This window comes from Gigantopelta aegis, chromosome 1, assembly GCF_016097555.1.
Source record: "Gigantopelta aegis isolate Gae_Host chromosome 1, Gae_host_genome, whole genome shotgun sequence".
In the NCBI taxonomy this organism is placed as follows: Eukaryota; Metazoa; Mollusca; class Gastropoda; order Neomphalida; family Peltospiridae; genus Gigantopelta; species Gigantopelta aegis.
This window is the reverse complement of record NC_054699.1, coordinates 22,490,124-22,503,053: the sequence shown is the minus strand read 5'-3', so window position 1 is coordinate 22,503,053 and position 12,930 is coordinate 22,490,124. Positions and strand designations below refer to the sequence as shown.

General features: G+C 33.3%; 1 protein-coding gene across 1 annotated transcript in view; it reads left to right on the top strand.

Moving 5' to 3' along the window:
• Nucleotides 1-12,930, top strand: part of LOC121372205 (collagen alpha-2(IV) chain-like) — a 91,889-nt gene that overhangs the window by 4,924 nt on the left and 74,035 nt on the right. Inside the window, exons 2-6 of the mRNA XM_041498492.1 lie at nucleotides 1,758-1,814; nucleotides 5,754-5,888; nucleotides 7,611-7,655; nucleotides 8,556-8,618; nucleotides 9,913-9,993. Of these exons, the coding sequence (XP_041354426.1) occupies nucleotides 1,758-1,814; nucleotides 5,754-5,888; nucleotides 7,611-7,655; nucleotides 8,556-8,618; nucleotides 9,913-9,993 (381 nt within the window). The remainder of the gene's footprint in view (nucleotides 1-1,757; nucleotides 1,815-5,753; nucleotides 5,889-7,610; nucleotides 7,656-8,555; nucleotides 8,619-9,912; nucleotides 9,994-12,930) is intronic.

Here is a 12,930-nt window from a genome sequence, read left to right as displayed (position 1 = left end):
CAAATATTCAAAAAAATTTATAATTCTGATCGACAAAACCTTAATACATGATCAGGATCGTATCTCTGCACAATAGTGGTTGATTCCATGAATATCTGTCTTGCCACTCTTGAGGTGATCCCTATCTGGAGATTTCATCCCTTCTTACACTGCCAAAAAGAGGACTGCCACTTCTAGGCTAGTTTATTATTGAAAATATTTAAGTAAAAGTTGCTGGCTGCTTATATGGTAGGCCTAGCTTATTTGCTGGTAGTGGGTTGCTTCTTTCAGTATCTCGACCACATGTTGCATATTTATAAATCTTATTTTAGACACCAGAAATAGCCATTGCTTAATAACTTGTACTGAGGTCTTATTTAACTGGGGAACCAAAACAGGGCCCCATTCCAAGAAGGGATGTTAGCCCTAAGATCAACTTAAGTGTAAAGGGTAGCTATACGCCTAAGGTAATCGTAGGGTTAAGATCGCTTCATGGAATGGGGCCCAGGGTTATTGTGCTTAGAAGGCTGAAAATGCCATATTTGAACACATGAAATTCAAAACCATTTTGGGGGAACATACCCATAACAGGTTCATGCAGCTGGTCATTCAGGCCCTCAGATTTTCACCCCTGGGACATCACATTGATATCAATGGCATCCACTTTCAAATATACTACACAAAGATTGCTTTTCTATACTTTCCATTTTTCTACCGACCTCGGTGGCGTCGTGGTAGGCCATCAGTCTACAGGCTGGTAGGTACTGTGTTCGGATCCCAGTCAAGGCATGGGATTTTTAATCCAGATACCGACTCCAAACCCTGAGTGAGTGCTCCACAAGGCTCAATGGGTAGGTGTAAACCACTTGCACCGACCAGTGATCCATAACTGGTTCAACAAAGGCCATGGTTTGTGCTATCCTGCCTGTGGGAAGCGCAAATAAAAGATCCCTTGCTGCTAATCGGAAGAGTAGCCCATATAGTGGCGACAGCGGGTTTCCTCTCAAAATCTGTGTGGTCCTTAACCATATGTCTGACGCCATATAACCGTAAATAAAATGTGTTGAATGCGTCGTTAAATAAAACATTTCTTTCTTTCTTTCCATTTTTCTATACTTTTCAATTTTGAAACTTATACCATGCAGTAGTCAGTGTTCTTTGAACCTTCGTCCAATATAAATTTTATTAAATGGGAAGATGAAATTGGGAGTTTTATTATAAAAGTAGATTTGTAATTGTATTTTATATTAAGAAATAATGCTATATGGTACGAAGGTGAGAAATCTTGCACTTGTTGCATTGTTATTTTTGTTAAAGGGACAGACCCTAGTTTCAACCTGTGAAAATTAACAATACTACAAACCTGTAACACATTTGGATAACGTTACAACTGAGTAAAACATGAGTCTGTGACTTTAAAATGGTGAAATACCCTCTAAAAATAGACTAACACTCGACTCCATAACTGTTACTTCTCAGACGCACGTGCGTTTTTAAAAATATGAGAAATGTATTTTGTGATATTAAAACACCAGGATAACCAAAAACACTTCGAATGTACGGAAATTGATAATCTAAACCATAAAATCGAAGTAAAGTATGATTTCAGTTATCAAAAACGGCTATAATAGTCGAAAATATGCCTTAGTGTTTAAAAACTAGGGTATGTCCCTTTAACAGGTATTTAATTATATAACACAATATAACATATAAACCTTCTATTATTTCAGTTATTATCTTGTTTGGTGATTAATGTTTTTGTGTTTTGTTTTTTTCAGGCATGTGTAGGGTGCACTTCCACCGTGTGTATATGTGAAGGACAGAAGGGAGAGAGGGTAAGGAATTAAATTACATTTTATTATAACATTAAAAGTGCTGATTTTGATTTGTTTTAATAACATATATATATAAACAGTAAAGTACTCTTGTAATGAACCAGAAGGGACCTGGGGCCCTATTTTCGAAGCCATCTTAGCGCTACGAAATCGTAAAACCGTCGTAGGTTGTGACGTCACTACAGCACATGCCATAGTGATGTCATAGCTTACGATGATTTCACGATTTCGTAGGCTAAGATAGCTTCGAAAATATGGGCCCCTTGATATTAAGTTTGTTACAGCAGTAGTACGTTGTACACAGTTGCATAACGTCGTTGAACTAAGTAAAACTTGTATCTGATTTTTTAAATGTTTTACAGGAGATGAAAAGAACTGTTTTGGTACAAGCTGATTCAGTGTAACAAATGGTTCTTAAGATCTATAACTTTATGAATAAAGTCATTTTAAGCTGATGAATAGTATGTATCGATAACTGAATTTGAATTACAGAAATGTCATTTATGAGTATTTCACTGTGAAAATCTGAATTAAACTTTACTTACTAGTTTTTCATATTAATAATTTCTTCATTTAGTATATGACCAGTAGACCTACATTGTTTTTCAAATTACCCTGATACTTAAATCTAGCCATGTAAGGTATATCATATCATAAACACTGCCAGTCTCAACTGTGTCATGGGCCCTGTTCCACAACACAATCTTAGTGCTAAGATCACCTTAGGTGAATAACTATATTATGTACTTGAGGTGATCTTGACGCTAAGATCGCTTCATGATACGAGGCCCTGAATCAGTTAACGTACTTGCCATGTGTACTTGTACTAATTTTTAACTGTTAAGTCATGCACATGGCCAGGTGCCCTTTGCTGGACCAGAAATTCCTCATTAAAATTTTAAAAATAAATGTCTTGCCCAATCAGTCGGGGACCATCAACATAAAGGTTGTTCAGTTTATCTGACTGTTAATCTGCTGTTGGTAAAAAAAAAGTGAAAGTGACCTGCAGGTACGTATGCAGGACATTGTTCAGGGGCGGGGGCCTAGTGGTAAGCGATGTTTAGAGAACACTTCTCCGGACAATATTTTGATTTAAATCGCTTAAATCAGGAGCAATTCAACAAAGCCTCCTCTCCACCCCCACCCCAAACACTTTCTTGACAAGGCTGCAACATGTAAGGGTCAAATTTTAAAACTGTATTTTCTAGAAATGACGATTTGTAATGTTCATTAGTACTGTCTGCTACATTCAAGAATGTGGCACAATAATGAATTTATTTTAAAAAATGTATGTATGTATGTATGTTACTTTTGTAACATCTCTCAGTAATGGAAAACAACATGACTACAGCTTTTAGGCTGCCATCAATACATATCGCCCTCAGCTACATTGATGCGAGTTACAAATCTTGTTGAAATAATCAATCACTATAAATTTATTTGTTAATACTCACCAGGTTTTAAAACTGAACATAAATTTAGATTTTGAGTAACAAAACCACATGTATTATCATCAGTTCGAAGACATTAAAAAGTACCGGTAATGCACAACTGACCTGCACCGATCATCATAAATGTCATCTTTATATATCGACTGTTAGACACAGCAGGTTTTATGCAGGTGACCTCTTTTTTTTCCTGCACTACCTGTATGTTTACACCTGTACATTACCTGTGCATGTACTGGTTACTACAGCAACAGTGAGTAACATTTATTTACAGTGACCTGACTAAAGAAAACAACTTGAACTTTTGGTTATCTTTTTGAAGCATCAAATATGACCTAAACTTGCATTGGGTAATACTGATTATTAATTACAGTGTATTAGCAGTATTTTAAGAGTATTATGTACAGTGTTTGTTAATGTATTACAGCATGATTTATTAATTATAGTGTATTACCAGTATTTCAAGTGTATTACAGTGTTTAATAAAATGTATAACAGCCTATTTTCAACTGTATTACAATATTAGAAACTTATTAAGCAGGGTTTGAAATTAACATGGGTTAACTTGCTTATGGACCATTATTAGAATATGTAAGCTACATGTATACTGTATATATCAAGCTGCACAATATATATAACACAATTCACTTTTACAATCTAGACTTTGATCAAATTAATAATTTCTCACCCGCTGAGAGTAATAAAACTATTTTTCTTGAAATTGTTATTATGGCAAGGATTTTCTATGGTAAAATAAGGCACATGTGCAGAGGGGGTTGGGGTCAACACCATGCTTCAAAAAAAAAAAATTCTTTTAAATTAAATGTATATTCCATGGAAGCATGACTCAACCCACTTTAAAAATGTTGCTCAGCATAGTTCAGACTATCCCTTCACAATGATCTTTACACGCATGCCTGAAAATGGGTAAAAAATCTCTACCCTCAAATATTTGTTGGTTATAGATCTATTTTTAAATGTTCCTGTATGCTTTGGAACAAGCCAGCGAAAGGCAGTGACATATATGAAATTTTGCAATATCAGCAGTTAGGATATAAACAAATTTCTCAAAACTGTTCCTGTTGGAAACCTTGTAAAGTCCTAAATAAATAAAATAAATACAATGTAGGAAAATGTACTGGATGATTACACTTCCAGGGCTTGAACTTAAATATTTGCCATGATCTATGGCATTTAAAAATAATAATTGCCAGTGGTGAAACTACCAGAAGAAAACAGAACACATCTTTATTTACACTCAGATCACATAACAAGTGATACATGAGCACATAGTACCCACCAACAGTAAGTTTGAAACTTCCTATGGGAATTTGTTTTTAAAGTGACTTTTGCAGCAAATAAACATGTCTGAAAGCAGGATTGGCTCTGGCACTTGCCAAATTAGTCAGTTGCGAATTAAAAAAAAAAAAAAATTGTCAAATTTTATTTTAATTTGGTGAATTTTTTTTGTTTTGGCAATAATTGATAATTTGTTAGAAAATAAAGTCTATATTTTTAAAAGTTTTGAAATTTTAACATAATTTGGCAAATGTTTCTAGTCACCCAGAGCTTGCCCTGTTCAGAAAGTGATTAGTTTATATTTTGCTATATCAAGTCTTATTTCAAATGTACAAAGTTGTGTATACATTTTTGTGTATACATTTTGCCATTGTTGAGGAGCTTTACCGACAGCAGTCATTTTTATCCCACGGCACACAAAAGTGCCACTGGTGACTCCCCTGACCTATGTCAATTGATATCATCATAACGTTTTAGCCCTACACTCCCTTTTTTCTACATTGGCAGACACTGCATATTCCTTATGAAATTTAGAGCACTAACATTTCCCACACCCCTTCTTAAATTCCTGTAACATTTTGGACAAATCCTCTAGTTAGTATAAGATCAACAGTAGCAGATCCAGAAAAAAATATTTAGGGGAGGCATTGACATGTAGCTGACGGCCACAAACATTCCCGAAAGGATTCATCAGATTCTCCAACATAAAAAAAAAAAAAAAAAAAAAAAATAGAAGTCACAAAATTTAGGGTCCCCCCTCAGATAAATATGTAGTAGTGTTGGTATAAAGTGCTCCTCCTGGCAGCAGCTAGTGGGAACTTCCCTATTAGCTCAGTTAGTAGAGTGCTGGACTCTCGCACTGAGAGTCTGTGGTTTGAATCCCCTCAGTGGAGGTTGATTTTTCTGTTACATTTGGAGCCGACGTAGGGACTTAATATAAGAATACAATTATAACCCAATCAGGACCCGTAACAGTTCAACTGCCCGTGGCCCACAGCTCTGGGACGTAGCTTCACTTGAGGGGGGAGTATGTAGTAGTGTTGGTATAAAGTGCTCCTACTGGCAGTAGCTAGTGGAAATTTCCCTGTCAGCTCAGTTGGTAGAGCACTGGACTCTCGCACTGAGAGTCTGTTGTTCGAATTCTGTACAATATTTATAGTGTGTAAAGTTTTTTATTTTCTTTTCTTTACAGGGGGCTGGGGGATTGCCTGGATTGCAGGGTCCCCCAGGGTTACCTGGATTTCCAGGCCCCGAGGGACCTCTTGGCCCCGTAGGAATGAAAGGAGATCCTGGAGAGTTTGGAGCAAGAGGCCCCAAGGGATACCGGGTGAGTGGTTTATTAACATTGCTGGGGATACTGGGTGAGTGGTTTATTAACATTGCTGGGGATACCGGGTGAGTGGTTTATTAACATTGCTGGGGATACCGGGTGAGTGGTTTATTAACATTGCTGGGGATACCGGGTGAGTGGTTTATTAACATTACTGGGGATACTGGGTGAGTGTTTTGTTAACATTGCTGGGGATACCGGGTGAGTGGTTTATTCAGTTAACATTGCTGGGGATACCGGGTGAGTGGTTTATTCAGTTAACATTGCTGGGGATACTGGGTGAGTGGTTTATTCATTTAACATTGCTGGGGATACCGGGTGAGTGGTTTATTCAGTTAACATTTCTGGGGATACCAGGTGAGTGGTTTATTCAGTTAACATTGCTGGGTATACCGGGTGAGTGGTTTGTATGGTTAACATTGCTGGGGATACCGAGCAAGTGATTTGTTCAGTTAACATTGCTGGAGCTACCGGGTGAGTAGTTTGTTAATATTGCTGGGGATACCGGATGAGTGGTTTGTTCAGTTAACATTGCTGGGGATACCGGGTTAGTGGTTTATTCATTTAACATTGCTGGGGATCCCGGGTGAGTGGTTTATTCATTTAACATTGCTGATGATCCCGGGTGAGTGGTTTATTCATTTAACATTGCTGGGGATCCCGGGTGAGTGGTTTATTCAGTTAACATTGCTGGGTATACCGGGTGAGTGGTTTGTATGGTTAACATTGCTGGGGATACCGGGTGAGTGGTTTGTTCAGTTAACATTGCTGGGGATACCGGGTGAGTGCTTTGTTCGGTTAACAATAGTGATGTGCTGTCCTAAAATTTGGCTTCAGTTTCAGGTTTTGGTTTTCACAAAAGAGTTAGTTTTATTTTCTATCTCGGATTTGCTTTGACATTTTAATGAAATTTGGTCAGACAGTAGGAAAACTTGGTAAATATCATACAAAAAGAACAGCTTATGGAACAAAAATGTTCCAGTCTAGGCAGCCGGGTTAGTAAATATAAAAATCCATCACTGTACAAATATTATCACTAGCCCAAGATTTTTTCCCTGAAACTTTGCGAATTGTTTTTTTCCATATATAAAATAAACTATTTGTCAGTATCCATGGTTTTACTTTGCAACTAAAAGAAAAAAGTAAGGAATATAACAAAAACAGTAGTTCAAAAGAAATTCACTCGGAATGCCTCGGCCAAAGTGTGAATATGAATAAAATGGCAGAGTTGTTTCAAATTGGTCAATATTGGAAGTCCTTGGTAAATGTCACAACATACAACAAGAATGGCCAGTATCATGGTATGGTAAAATAGACATTATGCTCAAAGAAAAAAATGCCTGAAACTGTAGTGGTATATGGGCATGTTAAAAATACTCACTCAAACAGGTTTTTCGGAACTTGGCGTCGTTTTTGCCAAGTTAAAATGGTGACAAATTTATATTGCAAACGGCATCGAGCGACATTCAGAATATGTAATGAAATCAAAGATCAATATCACAAAATGCAAAATTATGAGTCACCCGGCAGGTTAGTGCAAAAGTGGATTTTAGTATTGACTCGCCTAGCAATTTTTTAAATATCACATATATCTGTATGTATGTAATAACTGTTGGTGTTGATTATACAGTATGCTGAGGTATGTTACCTAACAGAGGTGGTGTAATATCACATGTATCTGTATGTATGTGATAACTATATTGTTGTTTTTGTTTTCAGGGTGCAAGTGGCCTACCAGGATTCACAGGAGTACCGGGAATCCCTGTAAGTATAAGAAGGGATTTACAATCAAGTGTTATTTAAAAAACACTAGTCTGTTAAGACAAGTACAAGTGCTGTTATTTTACCAAACATGATTCCCACACAGTTGTTAATATACTTCCATGATTCTGTGTTTAGTTATGATTGTTACATTTATATATGCAATATATAATATATTGAATGCATAAAAATGTTTATTTTCAAACCACTTCATATAACCTTTGGGGTTTTTTATTATTCAGAGAGAAAAGTATATATAAAAAATTCCTTATGGCCTGTGTGGCTGCAGTTGGGGGTTTTCTGTACCATATATCTAAATAACAATTTATAATAAGTAATAACAACAATGTTTAAAGGTGCAGACACTAGTTTCAATGTCTGAAAATGGACACTAAATTTGATTGTTACTTTGGAAGCCCAAAGTAGATGATAATAAGTTACAGTAGTTTAAACATACATTAAAATACAAAATTTTAGCATTTACCAGTGTTTGTCGTGAGGAAAAAAAAGGCAAGCTGAGGATTATTCTCCTAAAATGATGATAGGCAAGCATTCACATGAATTTTTAAATCAATTTATTAAAATAATTATGAAATTTTATAGGAAATTTTATTTTAAAATGGATTTAAAATTTTATTAAAAATATTGTTTAAAATGTTATTAAAAAATGTATTAAAAGTTTATTTTAAATTTTATTAAAAATTTATTTTAAATTTTATTAAAAATGTATTTTAAATTTTATTAAAAATTTATTTTAAATTTTATTAAAAATTTAATTAAAAAAGTATTATTATTAAATAAGAAATGTATTAAAATTTGTATTGCAAATGTATTTGTATTGTATTTGCGATCAAATGTAAGGATGTATACCTGAATACATTTTCTACTTTTATTTTGTTTCAGGGTCAATCAGGATTGGAAGGCCCTGTTGGACCTCAAGGTTATCCAGGATGCAACGGTACAAAGGTATTACCAGTTCCGAAACATTTCTCAGCATTTTAGTGCCTCTTGGTAGCCGTTTTATAGAGCATTTGGTGTTTTTTAATAGGCATTTAGTGCTTTTTTACAGAGCATTTAATGCTGTTTACAGAGCATTTAGCGCTTTTTTAATAGAACATTTAATGCTTTTTAATAGATCATATACTGTTACCTAGCATTTAATGCTTTAAAATAGAGAATTAAATGCTTTGTAACAGGATTTCTGTTCTTTTTTTAGTTCATAAAACACTGATTACAATATTTCTCATCTCTGTTTAGTTGATAAAACATTGACTACAATATTTCTCGTCTCTATTTAGTTCATAAAACACTGACTACAAATACTTATCATTTCTGTTTAGTTCATAAAACATTGACTATAATATTTCACTGATCATAAACGGCTCTAATAGTGAAAAATATGCTGCAGTGTTTAAAAACTAGGTTATGTCCCTTTAATATAATTTTTAGTACTTTTGATTTTTTTAAATTAATTTTTGGTGCTTTTTAATATGATTTTTTAGTGGTATTCATAAATTTATAATTTTTGGTGCTTTTTAATATGATTTTTAGTGGTATTCATAAATTTATAATTTTTGGTGCTTTTAAATATGATTTTTAGTGGTATTCATAAATTTATAATTTTTGGTGCTTTTAAATATGATTTTTAGTGGTATTCATAAATTTACAACAGTGAACATATTTCATATGTTTATTTTTAAGACTTAGTTTGCACCAGAATTTTATTTTTGAGAGGCATGTATGGAAACAATGAAATATAATCTGGGTTAAAGAAAATGCTGATTTCATATCGTGAACAGAAAATGTTGCATCATCATAAAAATTCAGGTTATTTGTATTTAGAATTCAAGAGGTTTTTTTTCAGAATGTCTTTAGTCCAAAATTTGGTAGAAATAGAAATAACCACATCAATACCATCTTTGATGCATTGTATACGGTTAAATGCACAGTGGGTATTACAAAGTGGATTAAATCTTCTTATATGGTTGATGTAACAGGCATGGATTTAGAGGGAGAGTGCATACCCCTTCCCCGAAAGTTGAAAGTGCCCATGAATTCCAGTGTTTAAAAGTATGAATACATGTATAATGGATTTACTTCATTTTTTTTTTCTCAAACTCACATCCATGAACTTAATGAGTTTTGTTAAAAAAAAAAAAATCCAGAAAAATGGGGGAAAAAACATGTTCTTGTTTTCAATCTAAAAGAATAATGTTTTTATTTTTGTACAGACAATAACGAATGTGATTGAATATTTCAGGGACAACAAGGTTTTCCTGGACAACGGGGTTTTGATGGTTACCCTGGCGACCATGGACTTCATGGACATCCAGGACCAAAGGTATAGTAACTTGTGTTTTTAAAAGCCCATGTCTGGCAAAAATGAATTTGCCTAAATTAACCGCATATTATTTTTTTTAAAAGAAATATTATAAATTTCATAAATTTGTCTCACAGAAGATCTCTTCCATGTCAAGAGGTGGTATTTAGCTCAGTCGGTTGAGTGCTCGCTTGAGGTACTTGTGTCGCAGGGTCGAACCACCTCAATGGATCCATTCAACTGATTGTTTTTTTTTCTCGTTCCAACCAGTGCATCACAACTGGTCAAAGGATGTGGTATTTGCTTTCCTGTCTGCTTACTGCATTAGGAAAAGATGTAGCGGGTTTCCTCTAATGACTAAGATTCAGAATTACCCAATGTTTGACATCTAATAGCCGATGATTAATTAATCAATGTGCTCTAGTGGTGTCGTTAAACAAAACAACCATACATGTCAAAACCTGCACATTTAGCTGCAGCATTAAAACTTTGTATTTAAGTCCATTTGTTACAAACTGCAAGTCCTAGAAAAATAAAACTTGGTTTGCAGTGCTATCTGTGAATGATTATCTCAGTGCATGTTTGAACAGTAAAAAACATTTTTGTTTGATTTTAACTAAATTAATCCTGAATACTACAAATTATTTCTTCATTCACCAAATCAGTTTATGGTAGGTTTATAAAAGTAGGCCTATATCAATTCTCATGTAAACTTATTTAATTTAATAAAACACTGACTGCAATACTTCTAATATTTATTTAGTTCATAAAACAGTGACTACAATATTTCTCATCTCTGTTTAGTTGATAAAACATTGCCTACAATATTTCTCATTTCTGTTTAGTTCGTAAAACATTGATTATAATATTTCTCATTTCTGTTTAGTTCATAAAAACCCTGACTGCAATATTTTTCATCTCTGTGTAGTTCATACAACACTGACTACAATACTTCTCGTCTCTATTTAGTTCATAAAACACTGACTACAAATACTTATCATTTCTGGTTAGTTCATAAAACATTGCCTACAATATTTCTCATTTCTGTTTAGTTAATAAAACACTGACTACAATATTTTTCGTCTCTATTTAGTTCATAAAACACTGACTACAAATACTTATCATTTTTGTTTAGTTCATAAAACATTGACTACAATATTTCTCAATTCAGATTAGTTCATAAAACATTGATTATAATATTTGTCATCTCTGTTTAGTTCATAAAACCTTGACTACAATATTTCTCATACAATATTTGTCATTTCTATTTTATTCATAAAACACTGACTACAATATTTCTCATCTCTGTTTAGTTCATAAAACCCCGACTACAATATTTCTCATACAATATTTCTCATCTCTGTTTAGTTCATAAAACCCCGACTACAATATTTCTCATACAATATTTGTCATTTCTATTTTATTCATAAAACACTGACTACAATATTTCTCATATCTGTTTAGTTCATAAAACCCTGACTACAATATTTCTCCTACAATATTTCTAATCTCTGTTTAGTTCATGAATCCCCGACTATAATATTCCTCATTTCTGTTTAGGTCATACAACACTGACTACAATATTTCTCATATCTGTTTAATTCATAAAACACTAACTACAATATTTCTCATCTCTGTTTAGTTCATAAAACCGTGACTACAATATTTCTCATACAATATTTCTCATCTCTGTTTAGTTCATAAAACCCCAACTATAATATTCCTCATTTCTGTTTAGTTCATACAACATTGACTATGTTTCTCAATTCAGATTAGTTCATAAAACATTGATTATAATATTTTTTATCTCTGTTTAGTTCATAAAACCTTGACTACAATATTTCTCATACAATATTTGTCATTTGTATTTTATTCATAAAACACTGACTACAATATTTCTCATCTCTGTTTAGTTCATAAAACCCTGACTACAATATTTCTCATACAATATTTCTCATCTCTGTTTAGTTCATAAAACCCCGACTACAATATTTCTCATACAATATTTGTCATTTCTATTTTATTCATAAAACACTGACTACAATATTTCTCATATCTGTTTAGTTCATAAAACCCTGACTCCAATATTTCTCATACAATATTTCTCATCTCTGTTTAGTTCATAAAACCCTGACTATAATATTCCTCATTTCTGTTTAGTTCATACAACACTGACTACAATATTTCTCATATCTGTTTAATTCATAAAACACTAATTACAATATTTCTCATCTCTGTTTAGTTCATAAAACCCTGACTACAATAGTTCTCATACAATATTTCTCATCTCTGTTTAGTTCATAAAACCCTGACTACAATATTTCTCATACATAATTTCTCATATCTGTTTAGTTCATAAAACCCTGACTACAATATTTCTCATACAATATTTCTCATCTCTGTTTAGTTCATAAAAACCCGACTATAATATTCCTCATTTCTGTTTAGTTCATACAACACTGACTACAATATTTCTCATATCTGTTTAATTCATAAAACACTAACTACAATATTTCTCATCTCTGTTTAGTTGATAAAACATTGACTACAATATTTCTCATCTCTGTTTAGTTCATAAAACCCTGACTACAATATTTCTCATACAATATTTCTCATCTCTGTTTAGTTCATAAAACCCCGACTATAATATTCCTCATTTCTGTTTAGTTCATACAACACTGACTACAATATTTCTCATATCTGTTTAATTCATAAAACACTAACTACAATATTTCTCATCTCTGTTTAGTTGATAAAACATTGACTACAATATTTCTCATCTCTGTTTAGTTCATAAAACCGTAACTACAATATTTCTCATACAATATTTCTCATCTCTGTTTAGTTCATAAAACCCCGACTATAATATTCCTCATTTCTGTTTAGTTCATACAACACTAACTACCTTATTTCTCATCTCTGTTTAATTCATAAAACACTAAGTACAATATTTCTCAT